This window comes from Opisthocomus hoazin, chromosome 6 (assembly GCF_030867145.1).
Source record: "Opisthocomus hoazin isolate bOpiHoa1 chromosome 6, bOpiHoa1.hap1, whole genome shotgun sequence".
NCBI lineage: Eukaryota > Metazoa > Chordata > Aves > Opisthocomiformes > Opisthocomidae > Opisthocomus > Opisthocomus hoazin.
The window spans coordinates 32099416-32126544 of NC_134419.1; the positions used below are offsets into that span (position 1 = coordinate 32099416).

Below are 27129 nucleotides of genomic sequence, written 5' to 3' on the forward strand. Positions count from 1 at the left end.
TACCTCTAATGGTAGTAAAGACAAGCCTCAAGTTCTTGTTATAAGAGAGGGAAAAAGACAAACTGCAGGTGAAAGATTAACAATAAAGTTTTTTACAGCACACATGACAACTTTAACCAGGGACCAAGGAAATCAAACAATTTCTCAAATTACTTCCTAGGGAGGTAGAGACATGCCATTTTGTTTGTGAGGCATGCTTCAGATGAGGAAAGCAAGTAGTCATGAACTGCTAAAAAGGTGCATATATCCTTTTGCTCTGCACTGGACTTACTGGCACTGTGACCAACAAGGCAGAAAAGGAGGACACCAACCTGGACACAGTTTACTGGCATTAAAGAAGTGAAGGCACAAGATGCACACATACACATAACAGTTTGACAGGCACAGAAAGGCTGTTAGACACTTATGCCAAGTGAGAACATCTAAATGTGTTCAAAGCAGGGACAAGCATTTTCTTCCAGATCTCACAGAAAGCATAGGGAATCCTGCAATTTTTATATGCCTTTAAGAGCGTGGCAACTGCTGACAGAATAACAGCATTTGCTGGTCTTTTTCAGGATTTAGGAATCAAGTCCAGCTCACTTACCCCCCACACAAAGATTCTAGTATGCCTTCAATACGGTCTGTCAAGAAGGATTTTTAATCTCATTCCAGCACTATGAACTCAACACAGTATGTTCACAAGTGATATCCTATCCAAATTCTACTTGGGTATTTGAGATATTCAGTGGATGACTGGATAATTATTAAATGTATCCTTCAGCTTATGAAATGCAGCTGTGTCCATTTCTGCCAAGTCAATGGATGCATGCATTAAAAATTGATTTAAGTGCAGATATCTGCAAGCTGAAAACTTGGGTCCAAGAGCAATGACAGACATACAGCTGGTACACAACATAGTTTCGATAGAGATTTGGAGAAAAATGTTGTTTTGAATGTAAATCTACTGTTTTACAGCAGATAATGCTATTTCTTCTTAAAGAAATCATGCTGTTTAATGGTTCATTTAACTAAAAAGAAAATTACATTTATCAGTTAAAAGATTAACACAAAGATGAAAAGTAAAACTAGAATGTTGTAATGCAAGAAAGCCCACACAGTGAGATGGCAGGATACCACAATTAGGAATACAAAAACCATTATTATGTGACCATTCAGTGATGTTAATGGCGTATTTAAAAAAGCTTAGAGACTGACACCTTCCAAAACAATACAGTATAAGATGCTACTTCAGTTAGTACTAACAGCTGAAATCTCTAATCTTAGCACACTGATTAGAAAATGCCTTGCTTTCCTCTCTAGGATCACAGTGCTGAAACAAGAGTGTAGTGCAAATTTTGGGGAAATCACAATGAGAACAAAAGCAAAGATCATCAGATGCTACAACACCTACCAGGTAAGCTTTTCTATTCTCTAGCAACTTCTGGCAGGAAACCTAGCAGGAGTTCTGTCCTAAATTTTGCACAAAAGTGGTTCCCCCTCCCATCCTCCCCTTCGACAGAGAGGGGATCTTCTGGCCCAGACTAATCAATAGCACTGGCTTTCTCTTAAGCAACAGAGATTAGCCGTTCTGGGCAAACCAACAGAAAGCTAATACCTCCCTAATTTAAATGAAAATACAACACCCTTTTCGAGACCCCGTCATGCCCTGTATTGCTGCCTTAAGAGTTTTAGTTTAAAAAAAAAAATCAGCTACCCAAATACACACACAGCTTGGCCAACATGAGCATTTTCACTGTCACAGAAGATTCACCTTGATTAGGATGAAAAAAAACATGAAAAAAGGCCATGACTGATACAGAGAACTGAAAAGGTCTGAGGAACAGTTTCTAAGTATTTGGAATCAGTAGCCTAAACTACAGTTTGGACAAGGATTTGATACCGCTTCATCATTATTTACATTAAATTGTTCTTGTCCTCAGGGTACAAGGAAATCTGTCAATATAAAAAAAAAAAATCTAAGTGGACAATGCACACCAGACAGGGAGTAGCCTTGCTTCAAGCAACAAAATAGTTCCAGTGAAGAGACAGCTGTGCTGGGAAACCAACGGAGCTGGGAGAGCTCGACAGGGAATCCAGCTGCCAGCAGGCCATCACCTTGCTCTGCAGAGGCAGACCACAGCCCACGACTGCCTGCTGGAGAACCCTGCTGTGCAGAATCCTGTGCTTTTAAATTCTGCACCATTTAAGCATTTTTAATGCCCGATTGTTATGAGTTTAAGATGAGTTACCTTGTCACGTCATCAATGCAATATTGCAACAAAGAGTGAATTTGATTCTTGGTTCAGAAATTGTGTAAATTTGAAATTCCAGAAGGTATTCTTTGATGGCATATGAGATATATTAAAATACTTTATATTGCAGTATTTTCAAACGGTTCTACTAATTAACTCTTTGCCATGTCCTGAGCAACAGTGTGGACTAAATGACCCCCAGGTGTCCCTCCAAAAGTATTCTGATTCTCTAGTTTAAAGAAAACAAAAGGCATTAATGATCCAATTAAAACAGTGTGTAGGTTCAGAGAGAAGGAAGTATATCCAAATATACTGATCAAGCAGAATCAAACCACAAAATCTACTTCATTCCTTGCTCTCTTGATGATGTGACTTTCACGTACATTTTTTAGATGCCAAAAAGAGTGGATAAACATTATTAAAAAAGCTTGAGATCCATTTGAACACGTTTGAATCTCCCCTTATTTCCTTCCAGGAAGATCTGGTAAAATTTGGCTCCAAGCCTCCAACAAAAACATTCTTCATAACAAAGAAGATCCTGCAGAATAGTTACAGAAAGCTATTTTTAAATGCATCACTTCAAGCAATCAACTTGTGGCACGGGTACATGCTCCTAGCTAGGAAAAGCAGCACTACGATGGATACTCAGACAGCACACATGAAGATGTTATTCATGTGGCCTCTCCCCTCCAACACGAACGAGCACCAGAGGTAGATCACAGTCCCATTTTGTCCTTCCTGAAAAAACATCAGAGAAAAGCAAGACTGCCAACATGTATACACAGGTTCAGAGGTGAGAAAGCCCGTGGACCTCAGAATGAAAAATGAAGTGTACTGGCGATGGAAGGCCATAATCCAAGAACAGAAAAGAAAAGCTGCAACCTCTCATGTTGTGCAATAGAGTCCAATAAGCAAGTAACAGCAAATCGGCTGGCTATCACAGAGGGGCAGAAGCAAAGACAGAGACCGCGCAAGCCCTATCCACACCCACTTGTCCTAGCCCTGCTACGTCTTTAACATCAAGTTTCATTGTGTTTTAATATTTGGTGACACTGCAACACTTCATGGTGTCACCACCATGAGAGATTCAACTGATACTGCCCACAAGAATTTGGAAAATCAGAACCACAAATAATTCGGTGAAAGAAATGAATACAGGGATAATTTTTTCTACAGTTAAAAAAAAAATATATATTTTAACTAAAATTCACATCCTTCAGTGTTGTCTCAAAGCCAAGATCATCCGTATTAGTGAATAATTAAAAAAAAAAACCCAACAACACACAAATTAGTAATTTGCTTCCCCATTCTACACTACTAGGAAGTGACTTGCCTCTTACCTGCTAAAAGATTGGCCAAAAAAGCCAACATCTTGGCCGCACTTTGAAAATACTTTAATTTTTAGTTAGTTTCATATTCGTCTTTCCAAGATGGGGAGGTTCATTTTTGTCACGAGTGTGATTTAAACACAAAGGAGAGCCAGCCACAGTATTGGTACCTTACTGTTGAAATACCACTGAAGTCACTAGCCACAATCTAGTTAGTGTGGTTTTGGCAGGTGGTATACTTCTGACACAGCTTTATCACTTAAAAGCTAAGATATTTTAATGAGCTAAACAAACTTGTCTTCCACTACCTCCAAGACAACTGAGAAAAACAACCTCAGCAAAAACAGCAAATGCAGCTACCAATTTAAATGCAATATTCATATAGTGATTTACAGGATCCTTCCGATCTAAGAATCTAGGTTTTTTTGCAAATGACAGAGTAGGGTTTTCCAACTGAGTTGCATGTGGGTAATAAACACCGTAAATCTGACAAAGCTATCAAATAGCAGGCACCAGGGCTGCTCTACCACAGAGACTGACACATAAGCCAGCTCCTTCACTGAGGAATGAAGCAAACTCGTCAATTCACTCTGGGACCCAACTGCCTGCTCAACACAGCCCCACCCCCCCAAACACAATTTGCAAATGGCAGCTCCAACCTAGGCAAGACCCCTTTTTCTCTTCCAATACGTGTTCTCTGATTTTGAGGATTGTTACACTAAAAAAACATTGGCCGCCTCTGCATTAGAGAAGATGCCAATTATGAATTTCAAAAGATTGCAATTTTCTTCCTGTAAGCAAAGCACTTTGACCAACATTAGGAGACTCATAAATACAGAAAAAGCCGCAGAGAAATACCAATCAGCTAGTCTAATGATAAGATCATAGAAACACGCCCTATCGCCCTAGGGAAAAAAAGATAGCCAATTCCATTAATGACCTGGAATGTAATAGGGAAAGATGACACCAGAGAAAAAGACCAACAACAAAAACTTCAGTTGCTGAAGTCCATCATCCCTCCTCATCTTCCCTCCCTCACTCCGACAAGTAAAATCAAGAAGATATCCATGACATTCAGCACCAGTCTACACAGAAATCTGACACCTAACAGCAACACAGAAACTCCAGCGCATCCCAAGACAGCCAGGGAATTCTGTCTTTTTTCCTCTTTCCTGGAGAGATCTCACTTCTGTCCATGTCCTTTAACTCCATTACTGATTCTGTTTTCCACTGAAGCCTATCACTTCATAGAAAGGGGGGAAGAAAAAGTATGTAAAACCATGGATTTTTTTCTAAGTCATGAAAATAAGAGCTAGCTTTTTTTAAAAAATAGGTACAGCTGAAATAAATACTTAAAGCTCAACTTTTCTGCAGTATACCTTTGTTTACAAATAAATGAGGGATTTAACAAATGTTTTGTGTGCGTAACAGCTTAGCAAGATACCTTTCATGTTAGCTGCTTGCATTATTTATCAAACAAGCTTCCCTTTTTAGCCATATCACTTACCACAGGCTAACTAGATTTCTATGTGTAACTTAGCATAATATAATTCAGAGGCGTGTCGTATTTGTGTTACTATACAGATCTGCACAACAGATTTCACATTTTCCTAAGCTATCCGTCATATAAGGCTATATATCCTTCATATAAGGCCTTTTTGGCCTCAGTAATACCCTTTCAATTAATGTATTTTGTTGTCTTATAACCAAGTTAAAAAATCAGATCGAGAATTATTCCTCAAAAACTGTGCCAGCCTCAAATCATTAGCACATATACATTTGTTACTCTAAGTCTAAATTTGTTTAAAGATTCATACCATCTTGCATATATTCACTTTGGACTTATACCAAGCACATGCTGTAAGTGTACAACTCTGCTTCCACACCCATGGGTGTTTCAGTTTTCTCCCATAAGCTAAACAAATTGAACAGGGAAGGCACACAATTTCACAGGACCAAAAAACCACCCCAACATTTCTGGTAAATTTCTCTAGATACCCTGGCATAAATCACCCTGAATACTTTGAAGCTTTCCATTGTACATAAAAAAACCAATGTGGGATCATGTAACAATGAATACACAGATACTTCTTTTCCCTCTCCTAGTCATACAGCATTCATTACCAAAAAGAGAATAAACTACAGCAGTTCTGATTACTGGTCTCTAACAGAATTTTCAGACATCTCTCTCTAACAAACTGAAGTGCTTGAATGCTAGCTTACACACACATTTGTATGAATACTTCTTTTAAGAGAAGTTAAACTACCTTATCTGAAACATAAACTAGGTCCAAATGAAGAAACCTTTCCACAACTAAGACAGATTCAGAAAAGACTCAAGACTGACTTCTCTGACAAGTCACAGCATGAAACACAGTTTGAGTTCTGTCATCACACAGACCCTATCCATGTTAAAAAAAAAGTCAGCAAGTTAATTAAGTACAAGAGCAAGTCATTACATGCAGGCATTGAAGAACCACTATCTATAATCAGGTCCTAAAGCATACTATCTGCTTATGAATAGCCGCTGTTCTTCAAAGCCAAATAAATACTGTACCTCAAAAGCAGTTTTTCCACTTCTTTAATATCAATTTAATACGCCTTCAACTTTATAAAACATCGTACATTTGGCAACCACCTCAAGTGAAAACAGTATCAAGTTTGCCTTTCTGTTTGATCTCCTGACTATAATTTGGTTAACATCATTTTCCTCTCCAAATTCCTTCAGAAGTATTCTGGGTGGACACTTTAATAGAGAGTGCCAGTAGAGCTGAACAACTTCCACAAATAAAACAACTTTCTGTTAGCATAGCTAGATCTACACAAGGATATAAAAAAACAACCAAAGAATCACAGTTTCATACTGTGATTACTACCTTTGGTACCTTTGTAATGAAGACCTTGTTCAACATAACACAATATATACTTGTTTAAAGTACCATTAAAAATTATCTGCCACCATGACTGGAAACATCATACACTAGACCAGGTCAGAAAGAAAGTTATTGTCCAGTAGCGAGGCATATCACTAAGAATACTAAAATCTATTATCAGAGTTATCTGGCAAAATCTGTACAAAATAAATCCAAAATAGGACCAGGCTGGGGGGGGGGGGGGGGGGGGGAGAGAATCAAAGTAGGATTAGAATAAATTACATAACATCCATAGAGGAATTGACCAAAGCGTGGCTAGCCATGCACTTTTCCAACAGGAAGTAGCAAAGACATTTCTACTATGAAGGGACATTTAATATTATCAGATAAATAAAATGGAAAACAGTGTCATTAGAAAATGCACACCTGACACCATCTGTGCATGGCTTATTAAAAGCAATAATAATAAAGCCTTATACCTAGGTAATGTTTATCATCATCCTATCTGAAGGCAGACCTGCAAGGCCCAGGTCTTAGCCGCCCTAACAAACAGGGCAAGCTTCAGGCTGCTCACTGTCCACCACATTCATCATTCTCCAACACAGGGTTAGCGTGTAGCAAAGAAGAAATATTGCTGAGCCTTCAGTAATTTTGCACTTTAAGCTCCAGAAGATACTTGAAGATCACCTCAACTGCATGGAAGGACTGAACTCAACAGATTCTACTTCAGTCAGAATACAAAAATTATTTGAAGGTACTTACCAGACAAGCCTGACTACTAACACCCAAACAAACCACTCAGTTTAAAAGTATGTGACTATTATTCTAAAAATAAGTGAGATAGCTGCCACTACTCAGGTATACTTACCAATAAAGCACAAGAGAAAACTAGCTGGTAATCAAAGACAAGGCTGTCGGCAGAGTGGTCTGGACTTGCTAGCAATGGCAGCACAGTTCAGGTGCCCTTTAACCACACAGAGAAAGTTAATTATGTGACAGAGTAGGAGAGGAAATACAGTGATTATGAGTCATCCACTTAACCATATGCTTTATCAATACACCTCACAATATTAGAGTTGCTAATTAGTGACAGTACAAAACACCAATGCATTAACGAGAGAGAGCACAGTCCAAATCTTTGGGGCATTTTTTCTTTCACTGATTTAGCACTTCAAACAATTTATGTGCATTTTGAAATAAAAAATGTACACCTAAGAAACTATGCGATGCTACCAGTATTCTAACACTTCACACAAGTAAGCTGACTGCAGATGCTTTTGGAATCCCCAGAACACTTTACACGCTTCTGCATTCTTGATCAGACAAATGGCTGCACTACCAAGTTTCCCGTAACACCATCATCATTCCCAACTGACTCCACCAGCCTACTGTAAAAGATGCAATGACTGTTAAGTTCCACTCTATGCAAAAGGAATTTTCAGAAATGTCACAAGGATCCTACAATGCCTAAATATTTCTGCATGAAATCTGAAACTAACAAATTTTTCCTAAGTTCCCAGACATGCAAACCCAGCTAGGGATTCAAGATGGGAGCTAAGTTTGTGCTCCAATACCAGAAATCAGCACTCCACAAGCTCAGCTACAACCATAGGGACAACTGATCTACTTAATTGATTTCAGCTGGTTTATGGGAACTCTGATTTCATACTTGCCAGTTACCTCCTCCACTAATTGCTTTTTTTTCCATTCCTTTCTCTGCCATGACATCAGCACAAGATTTTGTATGGCTGAAGAATAAACAGTTTGGGTGAACTATCAAACTGAAAAATAAGACAAGGGAAAAAAGCTTAATTTCTTAGCTTGCATAAGTTCCCTGATGCAGTTCACTCTACTAGCATTTGTGCCAAGACAATGTGAGAAGTGAACAGTCAATAAATTAGGGGCCCTACTGCATGTGGAGTCACAACCTAATTCCATTATAAAAAAATTTAAATCAGTTACAACTGTGGAGGACCACAACATTATCAAGCATTAATAGCAATTAGCAGATCAAACTAACAATTTGGCCATAAAACAAGTGGACTAGGAACACAAGCTTTTAAAGCATTTACAAATTTGAGTATTACATGGAACTAACAAGTCACAAGTCCCCCTGTGCTCCCACGCCTCTTCAGATACAAATTCAGAGATGAAGCTTACAAAAAACAACTTAGTAAATTGAGACTTTCGGCTTTTCATTGGAGGCTTCTGCCTGCCTATACATTAATCCGAACAGGTTGTATCACAGCAGAAAATGTGCTTTGTACTAGTGCAGTTTATTCAGTTATTGGTCCAACTCCAGTCACTCTGTGATGTTATACCACTTCTTCTAAATGAAAGTGTAATACCATAGTTCAGACAATTATCCCAAACCCTGGGCACTTTAATCATGTGATAAAAGCAATCCAATTTACCAACTCCATTAAGATCACTTTTTCAGGATCTCTGCCAAGTTTTATCTAGCCATAATTATCTAAGAAATAAATCTTCAACTTTTTTTAAAAGATCAATATTATTCTTCCCCAGCCCGATCAATCTGAGCCCGTCTCAATGAGGAGAGCAAATTCCACAGTCTGAAAGCTGTCCCTTAATGAATAATGAAGGATGCACAAATCAAACAGCTTTTAATGCCACACTACAACAGTGGTCAGAGAGTTGACAGCCAGTCCTAGGTCACTTCAGACTTAATGGATTGCTGCCAACACCACAGCTCCATTAAAGAAAAAAAGAGGTAACATACATATCCCAAAGCATCAGTGCCACTGACTCTTACTGAGATTGCTCCAAAACCAGCAAGAACTTCTGCACCACATTTTGCCTCCAAATTGCTGTAAAATGGAGTTACAGCATGAAAGCCAGCAGATTTAACCTTTCCTCTGCAACCCCCACGTGTAAACATTTCTTCTCTGCCACTCTGAGTGCTTCAGCCCTCAGACAGCCTAGGGACATACAGTACAACTAGTCTAAGTGAAGAGATTCACGAGCTCCAAAAAATTACCAAATTGAGCCAGCCACTTTTCAGCAGAGGACCCCATAGCTTAACCTCTCTGTCATTTCTGCTTATATGCCTGGGCACGCTGTTCTTTCTTCCTTAACTGACCCAAGCCCTCCCCAAGTTGCATTTCATTACTTGCACTAGGAACTGCTGTAACAATCTAAAACCACTGTGATGGGCAGAGACAACTTCCAGCCAAATTCTAGTCAGGTTAGGAGGTCTCAAACTTCTAGTCAAAGACTTAAAAAACTGATTTTACTACTTCAATATGATTGCTAAGAATTACTAATAAACTCGAGTCACCAGAGGGCATTAACACTTCTACCTAATGGCAAATGCACTCCTTCACTTAGGAAGGCTGATAATTACATCCACATCATCATGTATATTTTATCTGGATTGAACTTCAGCCAGCTTGTTCTAATCCACATTCAAATCTCAACTACATGCTGATGGGGCACTGAGCTACATTAACTGTTGTGGTCACACTTGCAATATATGGGGGAGAGTTGCAGTCTCCTCAGATAGACCAGAGAAAATAGGGCAGGCATATGCATCTCCCAGTTCATTTGCAATCTAAACCTCACATTGTCTATGAAATGTATTCATATATATACACATAAATGAAATTCTCAAGCAGGCATGGAGAACAGCTCACAAGTCCGACACCTCAAAGAAACAGAATAACTGACTATTCTTCAGAGTTCACATCAAGATGAATCCTACCATAGGGCACTGCAAGAAGTATCTGCCTCCGAAAGAAAAAAGGGGAGGGCTTCCATTTAACCATCAAGCAGCAACAGATGCATTGCGCTCTCCAATTTGGCATCAAATCAACTGCCATGTTACATGCTTAATCTTTAACAAAGAAGGCTGCTCTTTACCACTGAGAAATAAGCAGGTTTTTAAACCACAAATATGATGCACACGAGGGCCTGACAACAGCATTTCTTTAGTTCTGACCAAGTAGCTCTTGAGCCTCTCTGCGTCAGGCAAAGACATGCACTGCAGCACACCCAGTGCAGGAAACCTTGACTTGTTGATGCACTTGATACAGTCACAAGGAGCCAGAACACAGCCCAGCTGGTGCAGCCCTACAGAAACAATGGCAAAATGTACGCAGCTTCTTTTTTCCCCCAGCATTATTGCCGTGCATTTCTACCTGAACTGTCATTCTTGTAGATGGGACTGCAAGACCACTCAGGCAAGCGACGGAAAAGGGAATCCTATCCTTACTTACAGAAAGGCACACAATGAGCATGGAGGCTGTCACTTCTCTGCACTGAAGTTACAGTCATGTAGAAAGTTACACTGACAACAAGGCTGGGATAGCAAGAATTTTGAGAGCATTCTCAAGGCATCTCCATGGGTTCAAGGAAGAGACCATTTGCACTGTTTGACAGTCTACAGTCCATCTGGAAGCCTGTAGGGAGCTTTGAAAAGACCAGCTGTGAGTGTACTCAACAGTAGCACACCTCAGAACAGCGAGCCCAAGAGAGGTAACAATAACCTTTTACGCATGTCAGGAACACTGCATTTTAAAACACTTAACACTAGCCCACTAGATTTCCCAGTATTTTATTTTGCTGCACTATAAGGTTCAGTGAACAGGTCGGTTTCTCTAGATAAACTCTCCTATAACCTGAAACACAGACAGGAAACAGTCTCCCTCAGCCACTGAGGAGGTTCAATGCCCGTCATTTACACCACGCAAACTTCTGAAAGTCACAGCAAGAAGCTCCATCGTTCAGAACATACCATGCTGCTGAATCCATCCTCCCCTTCTGTGACTCTGGGCCACCCTCTCTTTCCACCCCCATTCTCTGCTTTACACAGCTCCTCCTGACTGCACAAAGCTGCTGACACCAGCTTAGCCTCGTGACCTGACTGCCACTGCAGCAGCAAGACTTGCAAGCCCTCCATCCAACACCCCACGACTGCCTTGCTCCAGCTCTGAGTTCAGATGTCCCCTTTCTGCTCCACAGAATGCTAGGTGGTACCATCTTGCCTACAAGAAGGATTCCAATGCCTTTTTCCTTTGCGTCCTACAAGTCCTTAAAGGATCTTTGTAAAGGAAAAAGAGTTGCAGTCACACGTTCGTATGTTCTAGGGGACTGAGCATACAGAGCATCTCCTTAAAACACCAAACCGTAACATTAAGACTCTCTTGCTTCAGCAGTCTTTTAAAGTAAGTAAGAGATAACTTTAAGCCCACAAAGCTTCTGTTCATGCAATAAATACTACACACACATGAATATTAAAAGACAATTTCTACTGCAGCAGTTCCAAGTATCTAAATGTAAAGGTTATTAACATAAATGTTTTCTCATTATTCTGAAAATGCATTTTTAAGTATCTTTTCTAACAAAGGCTGTAAAACAACACCCAAATCGGAAAGCTACCATGCCTTTCATGTGTTATATTTCAGCAAAACGCAACCAATTACACTACCCATCCCTAAAGGAAGTTTTCAACTCAGCTTTATTTATTGAATGAAAGGAGGAGCCAAAATGACTCCGCTCCAAGCAAATATAAAGGAAAAGCTTAAACCCTAAACTCAACTGAAAAAAACATAGGGGAATAAACTATTTAAGATGGAGGTGTGTCCTTATCAATTCAAATCTTTTAACACTCGAAGACATGTCAAGTAGAACATTAGCACACTAAGACTTCCATTAGCTTTCTGAAGTCCTGAACACATTTATTACAAACATTGCCAATTTTAAAATCAAAGTTTACAAGTAACTGAAGTTAAAGAGTCAGCCCTGTATCTTCATTCTTGATCACTGGTACTGAGCAGTATCAAGGTCAACAAAATATCTAAACGTTGGGATCTTCAACCCACACAGTCACCAGCAAGATACAAGCGTGGAAAGGAAAAAAAAAAAACCTCTCCAAAACTCCCTCCAAAAACTCTGCACAAAGGCAGGTTTCAGGAAAAAAAAACAAAACAACTGCCAGTAAGCAGGATAACCTCATGAAGAGGGTTTTTTTACCCCTTCATTAGACGAAGGAATCAAAGATTTCTCATCAAAATCCAGCGAAATAAATAACAAGGTAGAATGTTTCACACAGGGGCTAACAGACTCCAAGTGACTGCTGTGCATCTTCCGCACGTATTTGCAAGCGACTGCTCATCCCCCATGTCAGCCATGCAACACTAGCATTTCAGTGCAGAATACATCTCCAGCCTTGCTGGGAGGAATATTTAATTTCAGACTGCCAGGAGTGCTTCTTTACATGAATCCAAACCTCAAATACAGATGTCACCAGAGGGCACTCTTTCAATTCAAGTGACCTAGCTTTAGCAAACTTCTGAGCAAGGCTGCAGACAATCCACATGCAGGGATGTGCAAAGGCTGTACAAAGCAGTAAGTTTTTCTTCTGCAAGAGATCCCCCTTAAAAAAAACAACCAAACAAAATAAACCGGCCACCAATCACAAATTACATTTAATTATTCATCACAGAAACACGAACTATTTTTCAGAGTAACCAGAGGCATTGCTAGTAAAGATCACAAGCAATTACCAACTTCTGTACTACGCTCTACTGGGGTACTTGATGGTACCGATTCACTACAGCAGTTTTGGCACCTGTGTGGATCATAACAATTTACAGAAACATGGCCCAAGCCAGTACGGCTCAAGTAGAGGTGCCTACAGAAGTCCTCTGGCTATACGATCATAGACACTGAAGCTTACAATAATACATGAGAACACACATGTATGTTGTCAAGAGAAAGCTTTGGGAAAACAATGTATTTCTCTACTCCTCACCATTCTGCATTTGATGTTGTTTTAAGAGGGTCAGAAATTAAACCATTTGCATGAAGAGAATACAAAAGTATCAGCAGTGTCAGTAGTTTTTAACCTTTGGTCCATGTATTATTTCTAATGGCCTACCTAGACCTAATAAAAGATTAAAAAATAATTGGTGACTTGAAGCTCAATTAATAAAAATATGCATGACCACTACAAAACACAACAGGTCTATCTATAAAAAAAAAGTCACAAACCGCTGTTTGATGTGAATGGTAAGTTAAGCCCATTTTGCTTAGAAACAAAATGCCACCACAATACTACCAAAATCAAGTCAGCTGCAGAGGCAGGCCAGCAATAAGAAAAAAAACCCACGAAAATAATCATGGTGCATCCTGTGACACTTTCCAGTCTTGAAACTCAAAAACTGTAGGCCTACAAAACATCCGATTGCCTGCTTATCCACCCATCCCATGTGAAAAGAGACAGCCCCCATCTCTTCCAACTATCTGTGATAGAAAGCCCCTTAGCTTAACACAGGAATGGAAGGGGTGAGGGAGAATCAGACCTGTGCAAAGGCACCTTCTGTCAGCACAGGGATCTCTCGAATAGATAAACACATCCACAGAAATTCACCAGGCCGGTAACTACTATTAAACACCCAGGGATAAGTTACTTTAAACTATTACTTATCATCACCACTCATCTCGGTTTAAAATATACCCACGTAATTGCCTCTCCAGCACCGGCTGCCAGGAAAGAAATACGCCAAACATTCCAGATGTCAAATAAAGAGCACCTATTCGTCCACCCTCTAAAGCAGATCCCCGTCTACCGCACGGCAACGCGCTCTCGGTGCCCTGAACTTACCCCGTTTTCATAGCAAAGCAAACCTACGCCGCGGTGCCACCCCGACCACCCTCCCGCCTGCTCCGACCCGGCCCGCGGCCGCCCTGCCAGGGGAACTCTGCCCGGCTCAAGGGGAGTGAACCCCGGCCCCCCGGGGAAGGGCTGACTGGATACCGGTATCTCACCGCCACAGCCACCCCGCCCCGGCCTCCCTCGGGCCCCGCCGCGGCTCTGCCCATCCACCCCGGCCCGCGGCCAGGCAGCGGAGGAAGGGGGCAGCTCCCCCCCGCCCAGGCCGCAGCCTGCTCCGCGGCCCCTCACGCAGGTAGCGGGGGGGGGGGGGGGGGGAGGGAGATGAAGGCTCCACAGCCACCCACCCCTCCATCTTGCCGCCCCACACGCACACTGAGGGGGGAGGGGGCGCTGCGGAGCCGCCGGCCCGGCCCCGCGGGGTACGGCGCCCCGCTGCCCGCCGCCTCAGCCGCCGCCCGTGTGAGGAGGAGGCGGGCGGGCAGGTGGGCGGCGGAGAGCGCGGCTCCGTGCGGAGCCGGCCCGCTGCGGGGTGACGGGTGGGGGCCGGGACCCTCCCCGGATCTGGGAGGAGACGGCGCGCCTCCAATCCCCGGCCGGCAGCGCTGCAGGGCCCGGCGTGCGAGCCGGGGTGAAGCCTCCTTTCTCTCCTCCTCTGAGGAGCCGGACAATGAGCGCCGCCGATGCTCCCTCCTCCTCCTCCTCCTCGTCCTCTTCCCCTCCACAGCCCGGCTCACCTGCGAGAGGGGCAGACGGATGAGCGGGGGCGGACGGGGGAAGCCGCTCCGACTGCCGGGCTCCCCTCGCCCGCGGTCGCTCCGCGCCGTTCGCCGCCTCCGGGCCGCGCGGGTGCGGGGGAGCCGGCAGCGCCGCCACACGCGCGCACGCTCACACACACACATATACAGACATACACGCGCGCGGAGGGGGCGGGGGGGGGGGGGGGGGTGCCCGCCGCCTCCCGCGCATGCGCGCCGAGCCCCCCCCCGCCTTAGCCCGCCTCCTCCCGTGTGGCGGAGCGGCCGTGCTGGGCGCGCACTGCGCAAGCGCGGCCTGGGCGCCGCGCCTCCCCGCCCTTCCCCTCCCCTCAGGTTGACGAGGGGGCGGGCGGGGCGGCCTCGCTGTGGGGAGCGTGCTGACCTCGCGCCGTCCCCTCAGCGAGTGGCGGGACCGGGCTCCGTCCCGTCCCCTCACAAGAAAGCCATTGCAGCGCTAAGAAATCCATTCATTTAAAAGGAACGCAGTGCGAGGACTTTCTAGATTTTTCTCTGCTCCCACAGTCGTTGGGAAAGGATCAGCTTACCAGAGGAAAGCAGGGCCTTCAAGGTGTTTGCATCATTTCAGGAGCGACAGCTCTCCAAAAGCCACCAGATTTTGCAAGAATTGCCATAAAGTCGCACGAGTTGGCAATGCTGCTGCCACGGAGATGGGACTCGGCATCGACCCCTTTCCCCTTTACAGCCCCCCCCAGGGAGGCTCCAGCCCGAGTGAGCTCCTACGATAACTAATAGCTACCATTTATACATAGGCAGAATGCTTCTCAAACAACACCTAATCTCCTTAACTTGTGAATTGTTTTCACCCTGTCACGCGATGAAGATAGCTACTGCTTCCCTTGCGTCCTTGGGAGATGGAGCCAGTAATTTGTTCGCATACTGGAGAACCCATTGCTGCCATCCAATACAGAGCCACCTGCTATGCACAGTGCCTGGTGTGTAACAGAATTGCAGACTGGTGACAATGTGGGTACCGGGATCCAGAGCATATCTGAGAGGCCCAGAATAAACGAGAACAGCAGCCTGGAAAGATGATACCAGCTTTTAAAACCGTGACAGGGAAATAAGGCAGGAAGGATTTGAGAAAGTAGGCACGAGTTCAACAGTAAAGCAGAAAGGCATTACCTTTAGGTTACAGTGCCATTTTCCCAATTTTAATAAAGCCTTGTGCCTGGAAAGAGAACTTTCTTTCCTCTTGTTTTTTTTTACCGTGGTAATCTGGCATAGTGTCAAACTTATTCTGAAGCAGGATAAATGAAAGGAAAGTAAGATGCCAAACGCCATCCTTCCGCAAGGTTTGCAGCAGGTGGATCCGTGAATGGAAAAAATACTTCACTGGTTTGGGGACCACAACAACCTTTAACATAGAAATAAGAAAAGATTGTAGGAAGACAAGAAAATTGGAAAAAAAGAAGTAAAGACACCTCAGAAGGGGGAAGCAAAGGTAATTTATTCTTAAGCTATTCTCCTTCACTAAAGCAGGAGACAAACTACTTTGTCTCGTAAAAGAAGCTTCTCCGCTTTAGTTAAGTGGTGGATATAGGGGCTGGGGATACAAATTTTGAAAAACATTTTACAATTCCTTCATTAAATGCTTCCAGGAAAACTACATCATGGGTTGTGAGGAATAAGCAGTGTCATGGATCAAAAACTGAGAGATATGAAACAGGAGAGTGCATGGTAATTCATAATCATGGTGAAAAGCCAAAGAGTCAGGTGTTTTTAAGATTCTGTGGTAGGACATGTGTGGTAAACACCCTTAAAAATAATCTAGAAAACGGGCTGCACAGAAGGAGACAACATTTGTAGAAGACACAAAATTACTCACAATTGTGGGTCAGATTGTGAAGCTACTCGGAGTGACCCAACTGTGTAGGGGTCTGTGAATTTGTGATTTGAAAACCTGTGAATTTGACACAATATGGTGACAAAATCAATATTGATAAATAGTCATCAATGCAACACAGTACGTATGGGAGGAAATCTGGTTATACATTGTAGAGGGGTCTAAAACAAAGGTATAAGAAATATGCAGGCATGCTAGGCAATAGTTCAGTAGAACTCTCTCCTCAGTATGTGAACACAGACATGCACGCAGCATGTCAAGATACAAAACGGAGAAAACCAGAAAATGCTGGATGTCTTGCTATCATTTCATCTCAAAAGAGTTCTAAAGAATGAGTGGGAAGGAGAATGAACATTAGACTGTGAAAATGAAATGCGCAATTCCACTTAAGTGCTGAAATGCCACAGTTTTACACTAGAACACCATGTTTAGTTGCTTTTCCCCTATGATTTCGAAATCTTTTCCAAGATACCACCTTCCAATATTCAGTTGCCCACTCTATACACATAGCCGATGTTCCTTATTATTTATAGGTACAGATTTTCCCCATTACACTAAATATTCCATTTAAAATTCATTATTAGTTGAATATTGCAGCTGTGCTGTTGAAAATTCAAATCACAGGAAGCATCAAAAAGAGAGGAAATGACTAGATGAAAATATGTGGCAAAATAGTTGGTTGTAATGAAGAAAGCTGCTGTCAAAAGTAACAGGAAACCGCTGACACTTGTGACTGGCAGACTGCGAGGGAATGGGTGCAGAGGGCCAAACCTGAACAAAAATGGTTACACGACTCATTCAAAACGAACAGGGCTGCAAATTTTACAGGCCATGGGACATCACCGCTTTCACCTGAGAGAACAAATTTACAAACGATATTTGTCTAACCATCCTGCAGAGGAGTATTCTTCTGAATAATTATTTGCTATGGATCTCAGGAGTTGTTTTTCATATATACTTGTCCCAAATTTTATTAGTAACGATTATTTATGTAATTCACTCCCAACAAAGAAGCTATACTTCTCTGCGAGAGTGTAACTAGCTTGACGGTAAAGAGAAACCCCTCAGACTACAGTAACATTTCCTTTTGAAAGCAACAGCTTGCACCTTCAACACTATCTGCCAACTGAGAGGATGAAAATTTATCTGTATATTTCTAATTTCGCAGTTCAAAACCATTCTTCCATTAGGCAACAAACTGTGTATGCTTCCGCACACAAACTGCAATATGTTTGCTGGAGCAGCTATAATGAAATGTTGAGACTGCAATCCGAAGCACTTGCTATTGTAAAATCTAAGTCTATAAAAATGACAGCAGAGTACAGTCACTGTTTATTATACTTTCATTAGCAGAAGATAGCATAAGCATTTTAGAATAAAAAATTTATAAGGTAAGCTACTTTAATGTAATCAGCTTTGCTTGTATAGATTACAATACAAATTATTCTAGAAATTTTAAGGAAAAAAGAGAAATAGTATTTGGTTATGACTAAACATATCATGCTGCATAGAAAGCTCTGGGATTAAAACTATATATTAATATAAGGTTAAATTAATTTTGTTGCCTTTCAGCCAAGCTTCTTCAGTACTGCAGAAAAGATACTTCTTAATCTTGTTTTGGTAACTAATGATTTGAAAGAGCATAGCTTACATGTTGGCACCTAGCTTGCACTTCATTAATTACTAATTACTTGGCACTAAGTAAAGTTCTTCTAACATTGCCTGAATCTAGAAACAGTTATTATCATAAAAAGTCATTAGTTAAAATCAGTTTGACATGAGATGTCCCAACCGGATGACTGCTAAAGTATATAGTTCCCTAAGGAATGAGAATATAGTAGAAAATATTTTATAACCTATAGAAGTGCTATTTTCCATTCTTACTCTTTGACTAACTTATCCCATGAGTCTAGCTGCACATAATTCACACAGTACATCAGAGTGAGAGACACTAAAGAAATGTAAAATAGCGCTAAATTTACTCGTCAATTTATGAGAAAAGAATTGTGTAAATTTTTGTTGAAACGGTGTGATCATATCTCAAGACTGCATCAGTGCTGAAGCACGGCTGTGGTACCTGCCACCTTAATTTTGTTATTTCCTGATTTTGGAGTGCTTACCTATACAAGTCTGGGTTTATAAATACAGTGCTTCACGTTGTGCAGTTAATATCCATGTACTAGTAAGGTAAATAGTCTGTGACATTTACACCTGTTCCTAATACTAGTGTTACACATACTCCTACTTTATTGATCTCTGATTCTCTGTGGCGTCCTTGCCTTTGTTATAGGTAAAATAGGACTCTGAACCAGATAAACGTAACATTGCTGTAACTATCACCATCTTCCTCTTTCCTTCTGGAGGATGTTTGTGCTTAATACATAGTACACACATATTATCTTCTACCTTTTAATAAGGAGGATGAGCTTCCTCCGTCAGTCATAACAAAATGGAATTTTCAGTTGGTGCTGTACTGAAGAGTGGATGCGTTCTTCACAGTTGCTCTAATTCAGTATGTTCAACTGATGTGCTAATATTTGCTCTTGAAGGTGTTGTGATTAATGCTAGAGCACCTCCTTAGGTATACACGTTGACTTGTTTCTCAGTTCTAGCAGTAATGAAAGGATGACAGTTATAGGATGAAAGTTATAACAACATAGTAGCAGTCTGAACTGGTTCTGGGTGTTTCTTAATATTTTTAAGATCACAACTTTTTCAAGAGTGCATTCAAGCAGCAGCTTCTGAATTCACCCATACATCCATATAAATATATACAGAGGTCTAAATAAAGTGTGTATGTGTATATATATACACACACACTCTTTAAGAGGACTTCCTCTTTTACATCTGCAAAGCGTTGTTTTCCCAAGGTCAACAAAGGTTCTTCCACACGTTTCAGCAGCGAGGAAGCTGCACACAGATAACATCTTATTTCCTCACTGTCTCTCACGCAACCTACAGATTTTTCCACAGGAAGAGAACACTGTTCTTTACTGTGTTGCCCTCCGACGGTCCAGAAAGGCAGAAACTTGCTTTATGTTTGAGCCCTAAGAGGAGCCGTTTGCGACAGGGACAGTGCTGATGGTACCGGGGAGGGAGCTAGAGGCAAAGAACGGATTGGCAGCACAGAGGCTGAATACAGATGTCCTTGTTTTACTGCTTTCCTAGCACCCATGTACCTCACAGGAGACAGTATGTCATTGGAGACAGTACTTGTAAACTGCTTAATAGGAAGCAAACACAATTTTTTATGCTGTATAAATATCTATCTACACATTTTTCCACAAAGAATGGAGGTGCCGGGATGCCTACATGATTTATGCACAGTATGGAAGTAGCACAAACATGATGATTTACAACAGGTTTTAATGACCATCTGAAGGGGAAAGATCCCAAATATGGACAACAGCAACTGTTAATTGAAACTAGTAATATTTCATCTATGTAAACAAAGTAATGATCATGTCTGCCACAAGACTTCAAGAGATTTATCTTCCAGGCTCCCTAACATGGTTACATCTGTCCGCTGCTTAAATCCTGTGTTCTTGCCATCTGCTCCAACACACTTCTTTCAACCTCAAGCAGTGATTAAACAGCTATTTGGAGAAGAAAAAAGAAGCTTTTTTCAATTTTTAAGCAAAATGTTTAACAACCTGAAAAAAAGTTAAAAATCCAGAACCACCACCCCCCCCCTTGGCTCTCCATTGTTTCTGTGATATGAAATTTTATTAGTGAGATGCTCAACTTATGTCTCCGGGAATCTTTACTTTTGACCATACAGCAAGGAACATTGCACCCACAGATTCAATGTGGTTTCATTACAGAGTGTAATAAATTTGGAGCAGATTAAGTTAATACCATTTAGTTAATCAGTTAAATTGTCATTAAGAGGTAGCATTATATGGGCAAATCAGGAAGCGTTCTGCTCTAGAAAGAAGGAAACTTCCTAGAATTCTTCAGCTGCGCTGTGGGAGGCCTAGCCAGTTATACTCCTTTGAGATGTGCTGTGTACTTACTGCTCCGTGTCCAGACAGGGAGGAGGGGGAAGGACACAGCCACAGCTCGCTCTCTTTACTGGGTGAGCAGAACCAAAGAAGAGCAGTTTCACAAATCCTGTGCTTCTGCCATCTGGGCAAGACTACAGCCTGCCTGCTCCTCATGTGGGTCATGTTAATTAGGGAGGCACTTTGCATCCATCATCCACTGTGGTCACAGAATGGTCAGTCACAATCCATCTCTCAGTGCTTATTCGGAGCCTTGAAATCCTTGAAAGGTATTAGAGATGTACTAAGCATCTTGTTATTTGTTACAGTAGAGGTACAATGCAATGTAACACTGTCATAAACATACTAAAAAATTAGCTCATCACTTCTCTAGGAGTTTCCTCAAAACTTTTTTCTTTTTTTTTTTTTTTTTTAGACTGTTTCTTCCTCCTATGTAGAAGAAATTCTGGATTTCACCTCATCATTCCCCTGAGCTTCATAGGAAGTTATTGGACTAGGTACCTATGCTTTTTAGTCTTTGCTCTTTTGGCTGGTTTACTATGCTTCTGCTATCCCCTGCAATTATAATCGCTACTGTTTTGCAAAGATGGGAAAACAGAATTTTTTGCACTGTTTGTAAAATACTGTGAAGCATTTTTGGAAATAATGCTGAACAAAGCAAATCTATAATGTCTTTCTTATCCACAGCTAATAATCCTTGTCTGAAAATCTAAGAGTATAGTGCCTACTAGTATAAATGGTGCAGCTCCACTGAAGGCCTTGCCATCCACTACTGAAGAGCTTTTCTATGAAGGATGTGGATAGTGAGACGGTTCAGCTTTAGATTCAATGAATACCATTGCTTAATTTACTAAAATAGATGAAATACATTGTTTTATAGCCAGTATTTTCAGAATCATTTATATAAGTGTTTTTGAAATACTTTTGGGATAAGCAGAGCAGCAAGCCATCATCTGTTGTAGTCTGTGTATCTTGCTCTGTCAGTCTTATCTGCTGGTAATCTCTTTGGTGTCATGCTATTGCATGTGAAGTGGTGTGTCGGGAGCTGGCGTTAGATGGAATAAGTACTCTGATGTTATGCTCCATTCCACTTAAATGAAAATTAGGAAGCCAAGTTATCATATAGTTTTAGTTACTCATTTTCAAGTAAACCAAAAAGATAATGTCTCAGGTACTCCATATTTTCCAGGTACTGCATTTTTTCCCATGTATCTCAGGCATTATCAGGATGATCAAGCTCAGTTACAAAGGCAGGACATCGAGAAAATGATGAATGTTAGGACTTAGCAAACCCTATTTGAGATCATTTACATTAAAAGAAAAAGACAAAACAACATTTAGAAAAACTTCTACATAAAGTTTTAATATTCTCTACTAGAACAGAGAAAGCCATGCATGAAATTAATCCAGGTTTCTAAATCCAAATTCTCTCTTAAGCTGTGAAACAGTTTTCATACCAATATAAATATTACCAGGAATGTAGAGACTTTTCAAATTTCATTTTAAACAGAAAAGATAATCATGACATTTTCACAGCATTATAATATCCATGCTGAAACATCACATTAGCTTTCATCAGAATAGCTTCTGTCAAATGAAAAAGGAAAAAAATATTTTTAAAGTAAATAAGAAGTCAGTCTGTAGGGAGGCAAGGCCTGTTTCTTGAGAAAAATCATCTGACATGGAGCACTCGGACTGGAAGGTCTAGTGTTTATAAACGCGTCTCAGCTGGAGATGGCTGCTGAACTTCTGAAATTTTGAAGAGATTTTTCCTGTATACTCTGGAAAAGCTTCAAAGTACACTCAGCAAGCAAATTCCAAAAATACAGTGGGTGTATTTTAGCCAGTGTTCACCTAAACTTTTACTGCTGTCTGGTTGATTCTGTGGCCAAAACTGACATGCGTAAGCTAATTGTCATTCGCTTATCATAGTTTCCCACTGATATGCTTGGGAAGTTGTCTTTTAAAGATTGAAATCTGAGTCTTACAAATCTAAACCTGATGCATGCTAAATATGTGAGAGGATCAAATCTCTGTTTCCAGAGTTTTCTTTTATTTTTCAAAAGAGGAGCCATGTATCATGAGGACAAGGAACCCCATCCATGATACAATTTTATAAAGAGAGCTTTTGACTGTTAGGATGAAGTCTGTGGTAATACTTTCTATAAATATGTAGTGATAAATTCTGAAAAGGTAAAAGCATTAGAAGTAAACACTCAACACTGCTAAAACGTAAAAATTTGTCACCCTACATTGTCCTCTCCAGCTGCTGCTGTATGCCACATAATATCAGAAAAAACACATACCTGAGACTCAGAGGCGTATTACACCTTGAAGAATTACACATCCATTATAATTATCCTTTCAGAGTTGAATGAGAAAATACTTTGCCACTGACTATTTTAACATAACGTAGAATTGGAGTATTTTATTCTATGCCACAGTTTATGACATTGCTTTTGCCAACACACTATCTGAATGCTTCTCAGCACATTACGAACAGCAACTAAAATTGGACAGATTTATTGGCTTGTTCTCTCCCTGGAGGAGAAGTGTAAATAAGCTACATTGTTTTGCTACACTTTGTGTTTTAGGTATGTCTACAGATACTTCTAGTTTTCACTAGAGAAGATAAAACTGAAGAGGTACATACTGAACTTAAGTCAGAAATTAGACGGCTTCTCAATGGTCTTTAATGCTTACAGGGGTCCTTTCTAAGGTCTTGCCCTGGCCGCCTCTGTCTCCTATGCGCCTCTGTCTCCTATGTAGATGAAATTTACCTATACAGCAGAAAGCTCCTTTGTGTCTAATGAGTGTTGTACATCTTGCTTCTAGGACAGAGGTTCTCATATAGAAATACTGAGCTTAGATCACTGAGTAACCTCAGCTAAGGACCAACACTTTGAACATGGTGTAATACTCTGCAGAAGCAGAAAGCAGAGAAAGTTTGATGTACTCCTCATTGCTTATTTTGCCCACATCGCTTCTTTTTTTTAAATTGTTGGCATTTAAGAGCCATTATTCATTACAACGTCGCTTGTCATAAGTAACAGTCCCTACTCGCTCAGTCTGATAATTTAAAAGATAAGGTTCAAATCTTGTATAACTACAGGGGGATAAAGATGAAGGAATGGGAGATGCCTTCACCTGCACGGAAACTACTACAACTGCTCACACCAGGACAGTCATGACTTCTGCATACCACCCAAACAAATGGCATTTGGGATCCGCTGCCTGAAGGAACAGAGGTCTTTGGGAACCTCTGTCAGGCGGGTTTTGTGGAGATAAGAGAAATAGGATGAAATGCAGAATTGGTGGCCAGAGCATATTTTAGAAGATGGACTTAAAGTCAAGCAATTTGCTCAACTATGGGCATATTCCAATAAAAGTGGAATAGGATACTTGCACTATATAACAAACAAAGCATATGGAAAACACAGAAAATATGATAGTATTTTCAGCAGTAGATCCTTAGCTTAAATACTATTTTGCATTTGGGCTTATTTCTTATCTGCATTATCATCATCCTCCAGAGAAACCAGCAGGCCGACGCACTTGTAGGTACGTACATTTACAGACAGTGACAGTTTCTACCTCAAAGATCAAAAAGCGCACAGTTTTCATCAGCACACAATATTACAGATCACCTGTAGCCTTGCTGAGGGAAGAGAGGGCACCAAGGCCTCCAGGCAGAATTTACTCCCCAGCTTGGCGTCGCATCCCAGTTCCCTCAGTCAGGGCTGTGTTCTGCCGGCTCCAGCTTTGCTCTGCTCTCTGCAGGTAAGCGTGGGAGCACATCTCCTGGCACGACCTCTGCTTCTGCAGCAGCTTCCCGGCTTGGCTGAGGCTGAGACGAGCAGCTGGGGGAAGACTTCTGTCCTACCGCTTGGGAAGAGAGAAGCCGGGCGGTGCGAGTCCTAAGGAAACCTCTCACAGCTTTACATGGCACGGAGGCCTAGGTGAAGCTGGGAAGCAAATGAAACACATCTTACATCCTGTCACACACTAAGAGAAAGAGAAAACACCTTGTCAAATGAAGAGACAGTAGAAGTTTGCACTAACTCTCTTTAGATGCATATTAATGCAATGTACTGCTTTGGCTCTGGAACTCTGTGCTAGAGAACAAATAGTTCAGCAAATGAAACAAATAGAAGATTTTTTTTAAGGATTAGACATATGCATGTGTAATAGCAACATGCTGACAGGGAGAACAACTGCAAGCATACTGCCAGTGGTGCTTCACAGCATAAACTGATCACTGACTGGAGAAATTTCTCTGCTTTATCTGTTTTGTGTGAAGTTCAGGTACATTATGCCTTCTGCTGTAGCATTTGATATAGGCTACTGTTGGAGGTTAGAAGATCCTCAGGACTAACAGTCCTTGGTTCTATTCTTTGTTTTTTTATTACCAGTTATTTACAATATGTTATTAAAAAGTCAGACCATACCAATTTTGTTTTGAGGCAGAAGGAACAAACGTGCACATGTGAAATTTATGTCACTGTGTATTTGGAAAAAGAACACGAAGAAAGGATCTTAAGAAAAAGGTCTTCTGTTTCTCCCTTGTATCCCCTAATCCCATTTGACTTAAGTGCTTACAATTTGGATTCATACAGGTAGGAAACTTGTTTCAAGACTCTTCAATTTAATCAATTTCTTCTGTTGGTTTCTTTCTGTTAAGTAACTGGAGACAGGTATTTAAGTCAATTGCTGCGCAATGAGCTGTGAGAAAAGGCAGCAGGTTGCATGGATGCTTACAAGGCAGGAGGTTTGAAGTATACTGACAAGATATTACCCAGTTTACAGCTCTTATCTGTCGAAAGCAGCAGAACAGAATGAGGGCAATTAGACTTCCTAGCTGGTCTACTGACCTGTAAGAATAAAGGGAATAAACATGCCACTGTGCGATAAAGCAGGCAACACTTGCAAAACAATAACAGAATATGTGTAATAGCTGAAGAAACGTCCTTAGGAAAAAAAATAATTAACTTTATACTCCTGTTTTTATTAGTAAAAATATAAAAGGAGAGAACCAGCAGCAGCTGTGTGGATCAGAGCTGGCTTTTCAAGAAATCTGCAGGGCCAGATCTTCCCTCCTACTTCTTCACATGTTTTCTGCTTTTCAGGCCCATGGAAACACGCCAGGAAAAATTAATCGGCGGAGGACTGCATTATCTCTTCTGCATAGTTCCCATGTAGTGTCTCAGAGAAAGACCATGCAGCTAGGGAGCTGGCTGGAAAAGCTGCCTGCCTGGGGAAAAGTGTCCTTGACTCCCACAGACCTCAGAGGATATGCCAGATTTCAGAGGGACATGTCTTTCTTGTTGATCTCAGACGATCTGAAGAATTCCGTCGCTGAGATTTCCTTCTATAGATGAAAAACAGGGGCTGATTTGGGTTTCAGGGTTTTTACATACTGTGGAAGTTCTGGGAAGAAACATGAATGCTGATACAGCGACAGCTTTCTTAAACTAAGATGTACTGATGGATCACTGAGTGCTAGGTGATGAAGTCTGCAGCTGCCTCGGAATTATTGTAGAAGAGGATTTGGTTTTGGAAAAAGGAAATGGAGATAGTGTAAAGTCCTGGCTTGCTCCCACACAACCCACTCCCTCCCCTACTGCTTACCCCTCCCCTACCTTTCATTTTAGGAGTTTCCAGGCTCTTGGTACCCAGGGAGGAGGAATGATGTCTTTAAAAGTAGCCGATCCTCTGCTTTAATATATTATGAACATAACGCTGTGATCCAGCCTGCTGATTTACAGAAGAAAAATCAAATAAACAACCTTCATTTCAGTTTCCCATTAAGTAATGCACATCCTTCTGCTTCTTGTCCAGTGGAAAATCCCATGAGGTAGGAAAAAACCCAACATTCTGGAGTTCGCATTGACAAATTACTTACCATGCCTCTCCAATTGGGGTCTGCAAGGCATGGGGAAGGGTCATAGCCTTCATGTCCTCACCCCCTCAGGTCCTCAGGGGAATTCTGCATCACTTGCATTAAATGTCATTGGAGTCCTCTCCCCTCCTCCATCATTTTCTGCTCCTTTTGCTGTCTCTCTACCACTCCCGCAGCACGGCTCACTAAGAAACTGTTCTGCTGTTAGCTCCCTCCCATATGGCTATACACTAATCCCACTTCCCACACACAGCCATGCGAAGAGGGGGGAAACTATAGATGTGGAAGAAATGCTTCACTGAGCAGCAGTGTCTGCTATCCAGATTATGTCTGACAATCAAAAGATGCAAAAGAATCATGCTGAACAGTATTGCTGTTTTCCGCCCCACTCTTTGCAACATCCGCAGAGCTCCCAAGTATCCTGAATTTGCAAAGAAAGATTTTTTTGGGAGTCTTACAATGGGGAGACAGCTTGCAATCACCCTTCCTCTCCACTTACAATCTCAAGGTATTTTCCACAGTATTTTTGGTTATTA

The 27129-nt window shown here is 41.4% G+C and overlaps 1 protein-coding gene and 1 long non-coding RNA gene across 8 annotated transcripts in view; both read right to left on the bottom strand.

Moving 5' to 3' along the window:
- The window catches only part of RALGPS2 (Ral GEF with PH domain and SH3 binding motif 2), a 124279-nt gene extending 109280 nt beyond the window's left edge, over positions 1–14999 (bottom strand). For 2 of the 6 annotated variants that reach the window (XM_075422564.1, XM_075422563.1), the window contains exon 1: positions 14806–14999. In XM_075422564.1, coding sequence (XP_075278679.1) covers positions 14806–14970 — 165 coding nt within the window. In that variant the 5' untranslated portion in view covers positions 14971–14999. Of the gene's footprint in view, positions 1–14415; positions 14536–14805 lie in introns of those variants that run through there. The other 4 variants (XM_075422570.1, XM_075422569.1, XM_075422567.1 and 1 more) reach the window with 4 other exon arrangements.
- Positions 15000–22069: 7070 nt separating this feature from the next.
- Positions 22070–26775, bottom strand: LOC142361584 (uncharacterized). 2 transcript variants are annotated; one of them, XR_012764211.1, is made up of 3 exons: positions 26597–26775; positions 26334–26448; positions 22070–24659 (listed from the first exon to the last, which is right to left on the bottom strand). It is a non-coding gene; the product is annotated as an uncharacterized LOC142361584 (long non-coding RNA). The 2 variants fall into 2 exon arrangements; XR_012764212.1 differs by having other exon boundaries at positions 22070–24699.
- Positions 26776–27129: the final 354 nt, after the last annotated feature.